The sequence below is a fragment of the Melozone crissalis genome, unplaced genomic scaffold (genome assembly GCF_028551555.1).
Source record: "Melozone crissalis strain CALT ecotype California unplaced genomic scaffold, PUWL_Pcris_2 ptg000042l_1, whole genome shotgun sequence".
Classification (NCBI taxonomy): domain Eukaryota; kingdom Metazoa; phylum Chordata; class Aves; order Passeriformes; family Passerellidae; genus Melozone; species Melozone crissalis.
Genome location: NW_026535820.1, coordinates 65,228,986 through 65,244,021, shown reverse-complemented (window position 1 = coordinate 65,244,021; position 15,036 = coordinate 65,228,986). Strand labels below are relative to the sequence as shown.

General features: G+C 39.9%; 1 protein-coding gene across 2 annotated transcripts in view; it reads right to left on the bottom strand.

The window, feature by feature from the left end:
* SLC9A3 (solute carrier family 9 member A3) overlaps positions 1–13,946 on the bottom strand; it is a 49,531-nt gene extending 35,585 nt beyond the window's left edge. The window contains exon 1 of one of the 2 annotated variants that reach the window (XM_054284994.1): positions 13,757–13,946. In XM_054284994.1, coding sequence (XP_054140969.1) covers positions 13,757–13,946 — 190 coding nt within the window. The remainder of the gene's footprint in view (positions 1–13,756) is intronic. The other variant, XM_054284995.1, reaches the window with a different exon arrangement.
* Positions 13,947–15,036: the final 1,090 nt, after the last annotated feature.

Below are 15,036 nucleotides of genomic sequence, written 5' to 3'. Positions count from 1 at the left end.
TTTGTCCACACAGGAGACCTGGGACAAGATGATCTTTAAGGTCCCTTACAACCCAAACTATTCTATGATTCCACGATTCTCTAATTTATTAGGGCTTTGGAAATATCTTTGTAGAGCTTTGGAATGGTTTATGATCCCAGAGCTTTTTCAGAAAATGGAGAAGCAAGTAATAACTTTAGTCTTTAAGAATGCTCTAGACATAATGTGTCACTTACCTGTTTCTCCATGTACTATTATGGAGAATATATGATGGAATTTACTTCATGACCAAATAGCTCTTTTAACATTACTAGCACTAGTCAGAAAGAATATGGTAGAGAACTGAGCAAGGTGATCAGTGGGAAAGAAAGAGGAAACAATTCTCATGTTACAAGAGTTACACAGTTCTCTGCCTATTAAGAAAACACCATTTTCACCAATCAAGCCTGTAAGTTTCTGGGTTAGGCAACAGAAAACAGAAAATGTGACATGCTTTGTTACTGAATCACTCATTCCTGCCCATAAGGAAGTAAATTTGCTCAGAAATCCAGATACGTGATTTATTTTGCCTTGGACTTAAGGGCAAGATGCATTTTAATTTATATCACTCTGATTTTATCCTGCAAATGGCTCTGAGATATTGCTATCATTCAATGTGCTTTAGCTTGACTTTTGATTTTTGTCCCTACAGTTTCTCCAATTAAGTAACACGTTAACTTTCATACCTTCATTATCTCATTTGAGAGGTGATGTACATGATGGTAGCAGAAGGAGGAACTGTAGTTTAATTAGGGTCCTTGTACTCCAAAATGTAGTACCTGGAAAATAGCTTTGATGCTTCGAAATGCAGTAGGAAGGTGGTAAGACAGCTGGTTTTTTCAACCATGCATTTGTGTTTTGTAGTGCATGTGCAGGCAAAATGAGAAAGGACAGTGTGCAAAAAGAAGTTCACAAGGAGATTAGTTTAACATTACTTTCCACATTTGAGAAATAAAAAGGAAAGGAACAAAACAACTGGCTAAAGCTGTATTTGAAGGCTAGCTCACAACTCAAATATTTTGGGTACTTAAGATGACTGTGTATTACAAGAAAAAATAAAGGTAGATACCAGACACAAATCCCTTCCTAAGTAAAAAAAATCCCAGAATGCCACATACCTAGACTAAGCATGATTCTATTGTATGATATATACAATATATATATATACTATATATATATAGTAAAAAGTCATATCAACATAGGATTCTTTTCATTGTAAAATATAGTTAGATCCCTTCCAACATGGGAAAGATTTTGCATATATTCCTAAAAATATCTGTACAGAAATTAAACTTTGGGAGCAGTAAGAATTCAGTATGAAACAAATATTACTAAACTACCCACAGTAGTGCCTCTTTTTTACTTTTATTACCACATATATAAGAATTAAACTTCAGTTGAATCCTAAAGTAGTTACAATTTGAAGAGACATTTGAAGGTCATCTACTCCAATCCCCCTGCAATGAGCAAAGACATCTTCAATTAGACTAGATTGCTCAAAGACCCATCCAACCTGGCTTTGAATATTTCCAGAGACTGAGCATCTATCACCTCTCTGGGTAATCTGCTCCAGTGTTTCACCACCCTAGTAATTTCTTCCTTCCATGTATCCTGAATCTTTTAGTTAATAACCACTAGTCCTAGTCCTATCCCAACAGGCCCTGCTAAAAATTCTGCCCCAGTCTTTGTTTTAGGGACCCTTTAAGTACTGAGAGACAACAATGAGGTGTCCCCAGAGCCTTCTCTTCTCAAACAACCTGAATGCTCTCAGCTTGTCTTAATAGAAGAGGTGCTCTCACCTTCTGGTCTTCTGGGTGTCTTCCTCAGGACCTGCTCCAACAGGTCCCTTTCCTTCCTGTGCTGAGGACCCCAGAGCTGGACACAGTACTCCAGGCAGGCTCTCACGAGGGCAAAGCAGAGGGAGAATTGCCCCACTTTGACCTGGTTGGCCATGCAGTTTTTGATGCAGCCCAGGAAGCAACAATAAAATAAAGCAAGGAGCAATACCAATGCCAGAGCAGTAAAAGAAAAACAGTAATTGATTCACACATTATTGTCCACTCCTCACAGAAAGCCCCTGTCAATACCCTGACTCCCCTCTGCCTCACAACCCAGCCCAGAGTGAGAACCCTCCCACCCTCCCCAGAAAATGACTTAAGGGATACAGAATCACCTCCTTGCCATGCCTCTCCTGGCTGCTGCAAAAATTAATCCTGTCCTGGATGGATCCAGGATTCTGTTTTAGGCACTAAAACAGAAACCTTACCATTGGCAGTAGTACTTCTTCATCTCCCTATAATCAGAAAGCATTTATCACATGATGGCATATCGACAAGATTCTACTGACTTTCAACACATTGGGGTCCTCCAAAATGCAACAGACAACACATGCTAGACCAGGCAGCAAGAGGAAAACGTAAGACCACTCTCCTTTACATTTGCATGGATCTTTCCTGACACAAGCACTTCAGTACCCCCACAGAAGTTGAATTTCCACTTGCAGTGGCAGATTTATCTTGGACTGCTTTTAATCTTTACTCATAAATCACAATAAACAGAAGGAAACTTCATACTTCCTCCTGCTCTTTTTACATCCTCATACTTTCAAACACCAAACAGCATTATTCAAGTGAACATGCCTTAAAAATTATGGTTTTTAGTAAGATCAACTGTGCAGTGTTCCTTAAGAAAGGCTAAAGAATTAAGATGCCTTATTGAGTGCTCGAAAGTAATAATTTTGGTTCAAAAAAATTTAGCTTATCCCTTAATTATAATTTTCTTCAGTACAAGTATTCAAGACATGAGAACAACATATTCTTCTGTTTACTGAAAGGCTAGGGAACATAAGGTTCAAATAAGATTAATGTGTTGTGTACTAAGGAATTGCTGCTCTCCTTAAGTCCACGGTAAATGTGAGTCCTTTTTTTTAACCTCGTGTAAATTGTAATAACCTCACCCTTAAATCAGAGAATGTCTGAAAATTGAATTAATTTGAGCAGAGGAGGGGGAAAGTGAATTACAAAATCTTACTTTTCACTGACTTCAGTGATATATCTATCATACTGAAAAAAAAATTGAATTTTCTGAACTTATATTCTTCATTTCTAACAAAAATTTTGGAGGATTGTTGACTTTTTTTCTTGTTGAATTTTGTCACAGAGAAAGTAATAAAACCTGCCTTCCTTTTCCAGGCACTTCTATTGCATAAGAAAGTGTAAGTTTTCACTGGTACAAGTTTCAGACTCTGTTAAAGATGCTACACAGCCACTTAGATATCTGGCCTGAGTGGGCCACTAACCTATCTTTTATTCTTGCCTTGGATCATAAGACTTTGCTCCATGCAGCAACTGGCAGATCCAGCTTCAAGTATCCCAGAAGATTTATAGAATTTCGGGGAGCAGGTGGAAAGGTGGCTCCCTCATTTGAAAGAATACTTAGCATGACAGTGAACTGAAAAAAAATTATATTCAGTGATTTGATGCCTATTCATCTTCTCTAAGAAATGTTGCCTGTACAGCAGATACACTGTATTCCACAGGATAACATGGAGAGCTACTGGATGAGTCCTCCTGAGGATAGATTGCCCAAGAGCAAAAGCAATCCTCTTGAAGTTCTATAGAGCAAAGTTCCAAAAATCTTACTCATTGCTAACTCATGATAAGACATTATGATTAACAGAAGTCTTGATAGAATCTGTCAGGCAGTAGTTTATGACAAAATCCTTTCAATGAATAGAAAATATTTTAACAGAAAACCTTTAATGACAGTCAAATGCTTTTCTTTGTGATGCCAAAGCAACAGAAATTGAGAAATTATTAATACATTTATTTATTTGTTAGGCTTTGAATGTAAATATGGAGATTCCTTCTGCAGTTTTTCTTGTTCTTTCACAATCTAATTCCAATGTTTTTATGCTTATGTAATAGCACCCTCATCTGTAGCTTCCATTCTGCCCTTCATCTCATACCTTTTATCGTACTTTTTCATTCTTGATCAGGGCACTGCTCAGTTCAAAAGTGTTCATTTTTTTAGACATAGACTATCTTTCTCAGTTCATTACACCAGAAAGATTGTGCATGCGACTTCAAATACTTTTTTGCCTATAAAAGTTATTTGTGATTTCTTTTCTACATGGCTTCTATGGTAGCAAGTGAAACAATGGAGAAGCATGAGAATAAACACAGCATTTAAGCAGTAGTTCTACTTAGAAAAAAAAATACACTATTCTCCACTAATGGTCATCCACAGCAGCTTATCTGACCAACTAAGTCCAAAATATCTCTATCTACGATTCAATAATGTTTCTCGACAAAATACCAGTTCAATAGTTGAAATGTCCTCCTATCTAGAGTCAGAGTTTTCACTGTGCTTTGTGAAGTTAAATGAAGTTAGCTAAATGAGTATAATTTCTGGAAGGAATAGAAGACCATTATGGCCATAATTTAAGGTCCTTTTTTTAGAAGGACAAAGGCAGTCTTCTTGAGAAAACCCATTAAAAATGGACAAACTGAGACAAAGTTGCCAAGTGCCAATGCTCCAAGTCGAAGATGCAGAAGTAATAGCTGCATAAGTACGGAGAGCCACAGAGGTGTGCTTTTCTGGCATACAGCTTGTGTGCAGGAAAGGGATTTTTAGGAAACAGGGTACGCTACAAACACCACCTCTGAGTTTACACATGTTCCTGCTGACTCATTTAGCTGCTGCTTGAGCTTGGTACTACCGGTGAACAGATCTCACGGCACATTCCCATCAAGTAATAATGATAACTCTCATTAGAATATAAATTCATCCTGGGGAAAGGTTTGGCTAAAACAAGAGATGAAACTCACAGTGTTTCAGGTAAGAGAAGGCAGAAGGGTGAGTGATATATGAATGAAAGCCATTCATAACAGAAAATTGAAGCCACTCTAATCAGAGAGCACCTAGTTTAGAGAAGAGATAAACTATTCTGGTACTTTGTCATTCCTTTATTGAATTCATGATGGCATGATCATGTGGCTACTGTATGACCACATTGTATTCCTCTCTTCTCTGTAGTGTGCAATTTTGTGCTAACCAAAGTGTATCAACTGCGTACACAAATGTTGCTTTCTTTGACCAGGTAAGATGCAGATGAAGGTCTATCCAAAAATGACCATTGCAAATCCAAGGTTTTGCAGATCTGACAGAGCAACTAATTCGGCAAACACTCATGAGGGACAAGAAATTTCTCAGGAGTCAGCATGGGTCACTGCATGAAAGTGCTTGACCAACCTGTTAACAATAAGTGATGCGCATGGAAGATGAGGGGAAAGCAGTGCCTGACGAGTTTCTAATGAGCCGTCAATAAGGCCTTTGACGCTGCCTCCCAGAACAGCCTCAGGCTGTTGCTGTAGGGGTTGGATGGGCCGCTCTGGGATGGATTGAAAACTGGATGAATGGACAGACCTTGAGGGTGGTGATCAGTGGTGCAAAGTATAGTCGGAGGCTGGTAACTAGCAGTGAACCCCGGGGGTCTGAACTGAGTCCAGTCCTGTTTAACATCTTCATTAATGGTCTGAACGATGTGGCAGAGAGCAATTCAGCAATTTGGCTGACGACACAAATTTGGAGGAGTAGCTGATAGGCCAGAGGGACCTTGACAGGCTGGAGAAATGAGCTGACAGGAACCTTGTATAGAGTTTGGCAAAGAGAAGTGCAGTCCTGCAACTGATGAGGAACAACCCTCCACTCTAGTACATGCCGGGGGCACCCAGCTGCAGAGCAGCTTGGCAGAGGTGTGAGGGTGGCCAAATACTGGTAGAAGCTGCCCTGAAGGGTTGTTGTAAATAATCAAAAGCTGTCTGGACATGATCATGGCAATGAGCTGTAGGTCACCCTGGGTGAGCTGGAGCATAGGACCAGGTTGCACCTTCCAACCTCAACAAGCCTATGACACTATCATTTTATGATTCTGTGAACTCCATAGAAGACTCAGTATCAAACAGTTTTCCCCCAGTTCACTACTGTCCCGAATTCATTCCGAGAGCTAAATAGGATGGAATAGCTTAGAGGCAGAATTATTTCAACGGAAAATCTGGATATTTAATTCAAACCAGGTCTTAGAGCACTTCAAACTCTAGACTGTGCACAGACAGAAGAGCAAGCATTCAAAAACTGCTTCAGTCATTCTGGAACGAATATTTTAACCACTTAAGCCACTAAGTAGCATTTATTAACTGAATTTCCTAAGCATATATCTAAGCTGCCAAGGTCTGAAAATTTACATCTAGATATTCACCAGTTTGGTATTTCACTGAAGTAGGATTGTAATATTGCCAAACTATATCTATTTTTAGTTTTATGTAAGATCACATAACTCTACCTCCATTAACAGTACAACTGTTAATGTATCATTAACATAACATTAACATAAATCTATCTTACACTAACTGGTATCACCTAGTCCCTGGAATATTATTATATCACCGAACCATCAGTTTACAATCTATTTGCACCTGGGAGATTTTCATTGTGGAATCTCACTGTCTCAAGACCTTTACCGGTTTCTTAATATTTAATATTTTCCTCAAAGCTTAACTTATGAAACTGGCTGAATCCATAAAGATACTAGTTCAAACTCCCCCCCCCTTTTTAAAAAGCAGAAATAACCATAACCATATGTTTTTGAAAAATCAATCTACAATCTACACTGAGATTTTTCTTCCCTGGTATGTGACTACTGCTATTTTACAATTGGCTTTGGCAAAAACCAAGGCATTTTTTCTTTCAATAGATAAACGCAGAACTTCTCTCCTAGACACATTTTAATGAATTCAGAATTACTGCTTCTGTTTTCGTTTAATGGAAGGAGAAAACTCTCCAGATCCAGCTACTTAAAACCCCTGTTATTGTGCAGGTCTTTCAGAATACCTTCCAGTTTTCTTCTTCCATGAATGAACATTAAATATTCGTGCCTTAATTAAAAGTGTTTCCACTTGATGTCTTGCATTCCATCTTGGTCAGCTCTTCCTTGTCAGCCTGTAGTTTCAGTATTTATGACTTCACAGTGCTTTACATAGCATCCAATTGGGTATCAAGTCATTCCTTCCACAGGGGTAAACACTCTGCAAATTGCTTTACAAAAGGAAACAAAGTATTGCAACACAGCAAATCCACCATGCTCTGTGGTTTACCAACACATTTTTAATGGTGTCTAGTTTTAAAGGCTTGCTACTTGTCAACAAACCAAATAACAATTAAAGACTCTAGTTGTTCAGGCCATTAGTCTAACTTCATTGCTGCAGGGAGGAGAGAAAAATCAGAGACATTTTGCTGAAAGAAAAAAGAATACTCAGACAAGAAATATTCTTTTTTGACTTGGGACTCAACATTTCATCTTGGAACAGAGTGAGACACATGATACAGAAGAACTAAGTAATACACTAGCCCGTTAATTCAGAGCAATTAAATCTCAGGTAAATAGGAGTGAGAACTCTTTCAGTTGGATTCCAAACATTTCTTAGAGTAAACTTGTGGTAAAACTACTGATTTTTGACAGGCTTCTGGTTGTACGTGTCAAACAAAGTAATAATTCAGGATTTCCAGTACCAGCTTCCCTACTAAGTATCGCTAGCACACAAAGGTCCACAAGAAACAAAGGGGGACCTCAGAACCTTTCCCTTGAAGAACAAGTGTACACCTCCTCTATACACCCAGAAGGTTTTTCTGCTTGATATTATTCGTTGTGGGGCTGTGGTCTGCTGCATTACCACAGAAGAGATTTACAGTCACTTCGGGGGTTTGTAGATCGCTCTTGGTAATAAGTGGCTTGAGCTCTGAAGACAGTAAATCAATGGTTTCAACAATCCTAAGACTACAGTATTAAAAGGATTCCATTGTTCTGCAGAGAACGCCCAGCACTTTGCACACAGGTGCCTGAAAGTAATTGATGGCAGAGATCCTTCCTTAGGTATGCATGCCTGAACTGTATTCAATTCAGGGCCATTCTCAAAATGCCATTGTTTTCTTATGTAATTCACACAAGTTGCCATTGTACATTTGCTATTTGCCTGGGCATGTAATCTGAATCTTGTCAAATTATACTATCCCGATATCTTCTTCCCTGCTCTAAATAATTAAGACTTGAGACTTGTGAGACTTGGAGGGGGAGGGGGAAGAAGATAGATGTGTGTTACAGGGAGACAGGAAGTACAGGAAAATTATGAATAAGGCACAAGACTAAAATGGAATTTAAATGTGGGAATAGGCAGTCACTTAAAAATATGGCTCACACATTATCACTTAAATATATGGCTCACCCGATTGTTCCTAGCATTGGAAAGGCAAAGCAATTATTCAGTTTTGGAAATATTCTTTTCAGATGCCTAAAACTTATAAAATGTTAGTTAGATATAAAAGGTAATTCTTTTAAAAGACAAGAGATTTTACAGTACTTAACATTCTTAGTTCACAGGTATTTTAAACAGCACATTGGAAAAGAAAATACAGCATCATACAAAAATGAAGACACTGCAGATAAGAAATAATTGCCAGCACAATTTTATAGTGTTTCTGTGACTATCTGGGGAAAAAATGCATATGCCTCTGTTCTAAGTGTGCTAACATGTTTCAGGTTCTACTGACTTCACAATAAAGGTAAAAGAAGCATTTTCCCCTTCTTATCTTTGTCAGAACATGGGGGAAGACAGCTAACTCCAGACTTCTTAAGTCACAATGTAAAGACTTTTTCCGTATTATCATTTGCTAATGAAGGCAACTTTTAACAAGATCTACAATCATAGGAGGTTTTAAACTTTGCAGGATCTGGTGATATCATCACCTTTGAATCTCTGACTCTATTTTCAGTCAAATACACTCAGTAAAGTTCTGCTAAGCACCCTTCAACATTTTTTCCAACTATGTCATTTACTGAAGAACTGCCAACAGAAGAGCTAGTCTCACATTTTTTATCTTATTAAAACAATACCCTAAATCACTTTCTCTACATAACTGACACTTTTCAGTAGCTAGAGTGCCAGGAGGAGAAACTTTGGAGTCAAATGGGCTTTTGTTATGACAGTTTGCTTTGGAAGGAGGGTTATTGATTTCTTCAAAGAAAATATTGCCTCAGGAGTCTAAGTTAGATGGGTGGTTAGACCTGCCTTTCACTGTTCCTTCCCCAGCCCATCCCTAACATGCTTAAAATTCTCCACAGCAATTGTTTGTGTTAACAAAATATTCTAAAGTGCTCCTTTCTCAGGGTAGTTTGAGACAATGTGAAGGAGCCCAGGCATGCAGAAACAAGACTGTTTGTGGGGAGCCATATCTCTAAGCTTAGAGATGCATTGCGCTCTGAAGCTCGCGGTCCTCCTGGGGTCTCAAGAGCTGATGGACTCAACAAGTCCATCTGACACAGTGTCTTTACCAGCCTTCTCCTATGCGTTTGCTCACTGTTATTGAATCATTTCTTCCCCCTCCTACAAAGCACTGTGGCATTCCTGAGGACAGATTTTCCAGCTGCCCTGGATTCAAATTTCACTCCCACTTTTTAATTTCTTATATAAAAGCCTTTAGAATTTGTATGCAACTACACAGAAATTAAGGGAGAAAAAAAAAGCTTTTGTGACATTCTTAGACTCAGCATAACCTATACCAACAAAAATGGTTGGCAAGAGGTTTGATTAAGATAATGAAAAGGCTGTGTATCCTCATTCCTGTTCATAGTCACTTACTCTCCCACTATTTCTTCCAGTTGCTTATCTGCATACACTGAGCAAACCCAGGGGGCCAGACAGACAGAAAGGCTGCTTTGAAGGGCTTTTTTTTTTACTTTGGAACAATTACCTAATCTTCTGTAAAAATGTTGAAAAATGTTATAAAAATATTGGAGTACAGAAAGGAATTTAAACTGCAAGAAGGAATTTCACAATTTCCCCAATATAAACTCCAGTGAAGATATAAATACAATCTCTCTGTGTTTCCTAGGATTCTGAACAAGTGTAGAAACATGTATTACATGTCCCTCAAGTAGAAAGCATACTTTTTCTTTTTGCATTGACATGGTCTGAGAAAAACCGTCACAAAATTATATACAATGTTCAGTGTTAAAAAAAATTCTTCTCAGCCATTTTTAGCTTCTGAGCTCATTATTCCTTCCCTTCTTCTACTTCCAAAGTTTTCTGATCTTCCACCTGTTCCTACCTCTTTCTGTGGAGACTTTCCTGCTGAAATATTTTGTGTCTTCTATGCATCTATTTATTCAAAGTTTATTTCCAAGAGATATCAATGACTGACATAGAAGAAGAAGAAGAGCACATGGCCAAGTGAGCTTGGAAAGAATGTGAGAGTCTGGTCAGCATACAAGTGTCTTTCATCTTAAACTGGAAATATATTGTGTGAGCACGTTGTTTAAAAATGGTACATCCTTTACCTACAGCAGGAAATATTTGTACTGTCTGTAGCTATAAATGCACACATGTGTGGTATTGCTTATTTCTTCTGGAGCACTGAGATAACCAGGACGTGGACTCCTGAAATCCACTAGGAGGGTCTTCAGCTGTACCTCATGTACTTCTTCATGTAGATAAGATGATTTTCTGGCTTAGATTTACAAATGTAAGTAGTTTATTGGCCCTATCCCACAAAGATACTCCTCTGTAGTGATAAGACAGCCTACCAAAAGAAGAAATAAAGATCATTAGCCAAAGCAGAACATTGTGAACCTTAAGAATGTTTCACGTGAAGTGGAAGAATGAAAAGTTGGAATATCTCAGATGAAGAGGGTCAAACAAAATAAATTAGAATATGTTAAGCAGTAGACCAAGATGCATCAGAAGTTTCATGGAAGGCACATATTTTTTGATTTTCTATAATGCATGAAAGCCAATTGTGTGAAGATTCTTTTCCACAGTTTCATTTGTAGCAATATTTAGAGTTAACCAGTAACTAGACCAAACTAAAACTAAAAAAGCAGTTTCCTTCTCCAAAAGCCCAAAACACTAGTCACTTCCTCATGTATTGGGATACTTATGAGAGTTAACATACAGTAGTTTATGTTGCGGAATGCCTTGTACACAATATGAACATCAAGCCCCAGAAAATCTGCAAAAATCTCCTAGTACAAAATGCTTCCCCCAGTCATATAATATCATGAACTGAAACTTGTTTTTTTACTAAAACCCTGAAATTCCACACAAATAAAACAAAACAAATCTAAAAAAACCCCGAAAGCAACAAAAAATCCAAATAAGCACTAAACCAGTAATGCTATTCCAATTCAAGAGAAAGCGAAGTATTCTCATACACCTTTATCCCCAGGTACCAACTGCAATTCCTAGAACACTTTCTGCTGACCCAATTGTCTATCATCCATCAGCAAAATAACTCCCAATCCCTGTAGCCATGGAGAAGAGCGCTTGCATGTGTAAGAACAGCTCCTTCCCTGCTGAAAAACCCAGAGCAAAACCAGCACTTTCACTCCACTACAACTGACCTGCTTCAGGTAGCAAAGAAACCCAAGGACAGATGTTCTGTATTTTCTTTCTCGGTTCTTTTCTGTCTGCTTTTTGAATTTTGAATATGTAAACTTTCTTTGATGCAGCACAGGACTTTTGCAATTCAAAATTTTCTCATAGATTTCTGACCCATTTTCCAGAACCCTTGACACACAAAGGCAGACAGAAGCCTGAAAAGCTATTTTTTTTCAGTTCCCTTTCTCACAGACTTATACGAACACCTTCACGATTTCTTCATTAAGAACAGGTTTCTTCATGTGTTGAACAGTGAGTGTACATTCTTGCTTTTGTCTGTGTTATTTGTAACTGATGGAGAAAGCAGAGACATTCACAGGCTCTCAGGGGACTACAGCAGTTATCCACTTCTTCTCCAGAAATTATGTCCAGAGAAGTATAGGATCAAAAATACAAATGTGAAGAGAGAAACATACAAAGCTTGAGAGCTCTGGGGAAGAAAAGTGATGGAGTCGATGATAGGTATGATCTACTAATAAGTGACATGCTCTGTGCAGCTATGAAAGAAGTACAAAGAATTTAAAAACAGAATCAGCACCACTCGGCTCCTGACAGTAAGCGCTTTATCAAGAGTTTATATCAAGGACTTCATGGTAAAATGGCTCATATTAATATCAACTAATCTCAATCCAGGCAATTGCAATTTAAATATAGTACAATCTCACTGTCCTGTTCTTGGGTTCGGTGGCTTTAGACACAAACTGGTATGGTTGTGCACCACTAATATTACACTGTACAACTGGGCCACATGTACAGAACAGCAAAGCCTAAATAGCACAAGGCCTTAATAACTGTACTTACTTAGAAGACTATCTCAAAAAGAAGGTTCAAACAAGCAGCCTGTTTATTACTTTGTTCAGTACAATTTTATAGGTACTCAATGTTGTCAGTTATTTTCTATATATGGTTTCCCCAGCTTTCTAATTGCTATAACTTATCAATAAAAGTAAATTAAAACATAATTGTCTGTTATGTAAACTCGGTGATGTAGCAACTCTCTGAAGACAAACTATTTGCATAGTGTAGTCAAACAGGTTCAAAGAAAGGTATTTAGTTATATATAGTTATATATATATATGGTTAATCAAGTAAAAGCCAAGATGCAAATACTGCTGGAAAATTATGCACAATATCACCCCAACCTCTAACATACTACTTTTTAAAATACTTCTTTGGAGTTTGGAGACAGCATTTTCCATCCAGGTCTTACTATGCTTCTCTTATGTGCTAGACAGAATATACCCAAGTATACCTTTTTACATCTTTCATTCTCTGCGGCATGAAAAATCTATGGGATGTGATTCTGGTATACCAAATTAGTATTAACAGTACAAGTCCAAAAAAGTCTTCAATAGGATTTTCAGCTGACCTTGTGAGAGGAGACTGATTATAGAAAATATTTATTTTAAATTAAAATGGCATTTACAGTGTCAGCCAAACTGGAGGTGTGTTTTTAGGCAAAAGGTCTGAAAGTAATAGCATCAATTAAGTAAAATGCATTCTAATTAAACAGTGACTTTTCTCGTTCCGCAAACTGCATTATTGATACAAGATCGCTTTTGGAAAAAGTCACAAAGTTCAGAACACAAGAGTTGGAGCATTCACGTAAATTCATTTAAACTACACCGAAGTTAGGCTAAGTCCTGGCTTTTCACTTGTTCCAATTTCTTGAAGAAAATTCTGGGTGGTCTAAAGCTTGTATTTTTTTCAGCTACATCAGATGGTCTGATAATATGTGTTGCCTTTCTCTATAAACGATGCTCTTTCACTAATCCAGCAATGCACTTCAAAGCAGAAAACGCTAAGTTCATATGTGCAGTTTGCACTGGTTAGTTTTGATATTACAAGCTGATTTAGTTAACAACCATAGGCAGGAGAAGAGCATATCATAAAGTGCGATAGATATAGTGTAAGCAGTAAGGCCCGATTTTTGTTTCACTTTTGCAAAAAAGTTTTTCCTGGGAGCATGGGGAATGCAAGGTCTCAAGGAATTGAAAGGGTTTTCAAGGAGTCAGATGCAGAAGCCACAGTCGTGGTCGGTGAACCAGGTAACCCTTCGAGGCTGGTGAAAATCACACTGCTAAGCACCGCGTAGGGCAGTATTATGAAATCAGGACAGACTACAGTAAACCCCCTGAAAACGGGTCAGCGGACCTATGATAAGCTTTCTTCATTTACGTTGGGTGGGAGAAGGGCAAGGGGGGAGGGAAAGGCAGAGGACATGTATTAATATGTAACTCCAGACTCACCGATTTTGGCCAAGCTGGCCACAAGTATCCAGAGTGCAATGATATACGGCTCCTTGACGTGATCCCATTTGAAAGAGACGATGGCAAAGCTTTCGTTGCTATTTTTATGGCTTTCCGAGCTTCTCTGTCCCAGCGCCGCTGGGAGAGCCATCAGCCCCAGGAGAAGCGCCACTCCAGATACCGGCCTCATCTTCAAACCACACAACAAAATCCTGCTTCCCCTTCCCCGAGAGATCCCGCCTCTCCGGAGGTCCTTGGGGGCGAGGTCCTTGTCCCTGCGCCCGACGGCTCAGGACGGCGGGACAGCGGCGCGCGCGGCCGAGGGCGGCAGGGTCCCCTCCTGTCCCGTCCCGCACCGGCTGCCCCAGGCGTAGCCTCGCGCGGGGTGGCAAAGGACGGGTCGGAGGCTCCGCACACACGCAGATGCTTCGAGCTGGGGTCCCGCTGCTCGCCCGCACCTGCCTTTATCAGGCTGTTCCCGATCGGGCGGAGGCGGAGCCTCCCGCCGCTCCTGCAGAGGTTGCCGCGCGGAGACGGGACGGCGATGTCCTGACTGACGGAGCACCCGGGGGTCTGCGGGCAGCTCCGCAGGCTCTGGCCTGTGTCCGTGCGGCCCTGGGCAGCTGGGCAGCGAACAGCAGCGACCCGGAGCTGCTGGCGCTCGGAGCGGCGCTGGGAGCTCCCCCGCGGGTATGTCCTAGGGGAGCCCGGCGTCCGCGCCCGCACCGGAGCCGTGTGCGCGGGACATCCACAGGTCTCCGTTCGGGCGCTCTGGATGCTTTTGTATCAGCCTCCCTCCCTCAGCCTCGCTCTCCCGACAGGTTGTCACAGAGGAAACGCACTCTTTTGCGCTTCTCAGCCTCGAGTCCCCTTCTGAGCTCGATCGAGCTCACCGAGGGCACAGCAGCACGTTCCTCAGACCAGCTTTTCCTTCTGTCCACCAGAGAGCAGCTCTTCCCACGGTGCTCGGGGAAAGGACAGCAGCGTGCAACATTCGGCTTTCCACTTAGGTCTGCTTATAGCTGCTTGTTAAGATGTATTGTATTAAAAAAGCTATGTGGCTTGGTTTACTTTTTTTTTTTTTTTTTTTTTTTTTTTTTTTTTTTTTTTTTTGTGGTTGCACCTTGAGACCTTTTAGGAGATTCTACTCTCTCCCTAAAGCCTGTTAGCCTGTTTGCTATCTTGCGTGGTCCATGATATCACGGGAACATGGTGCTGCAGGCAGACGGACCCATGACAATCATCACCTTGCAGTAAAAGGACAGCAAAGCATCCTGTTC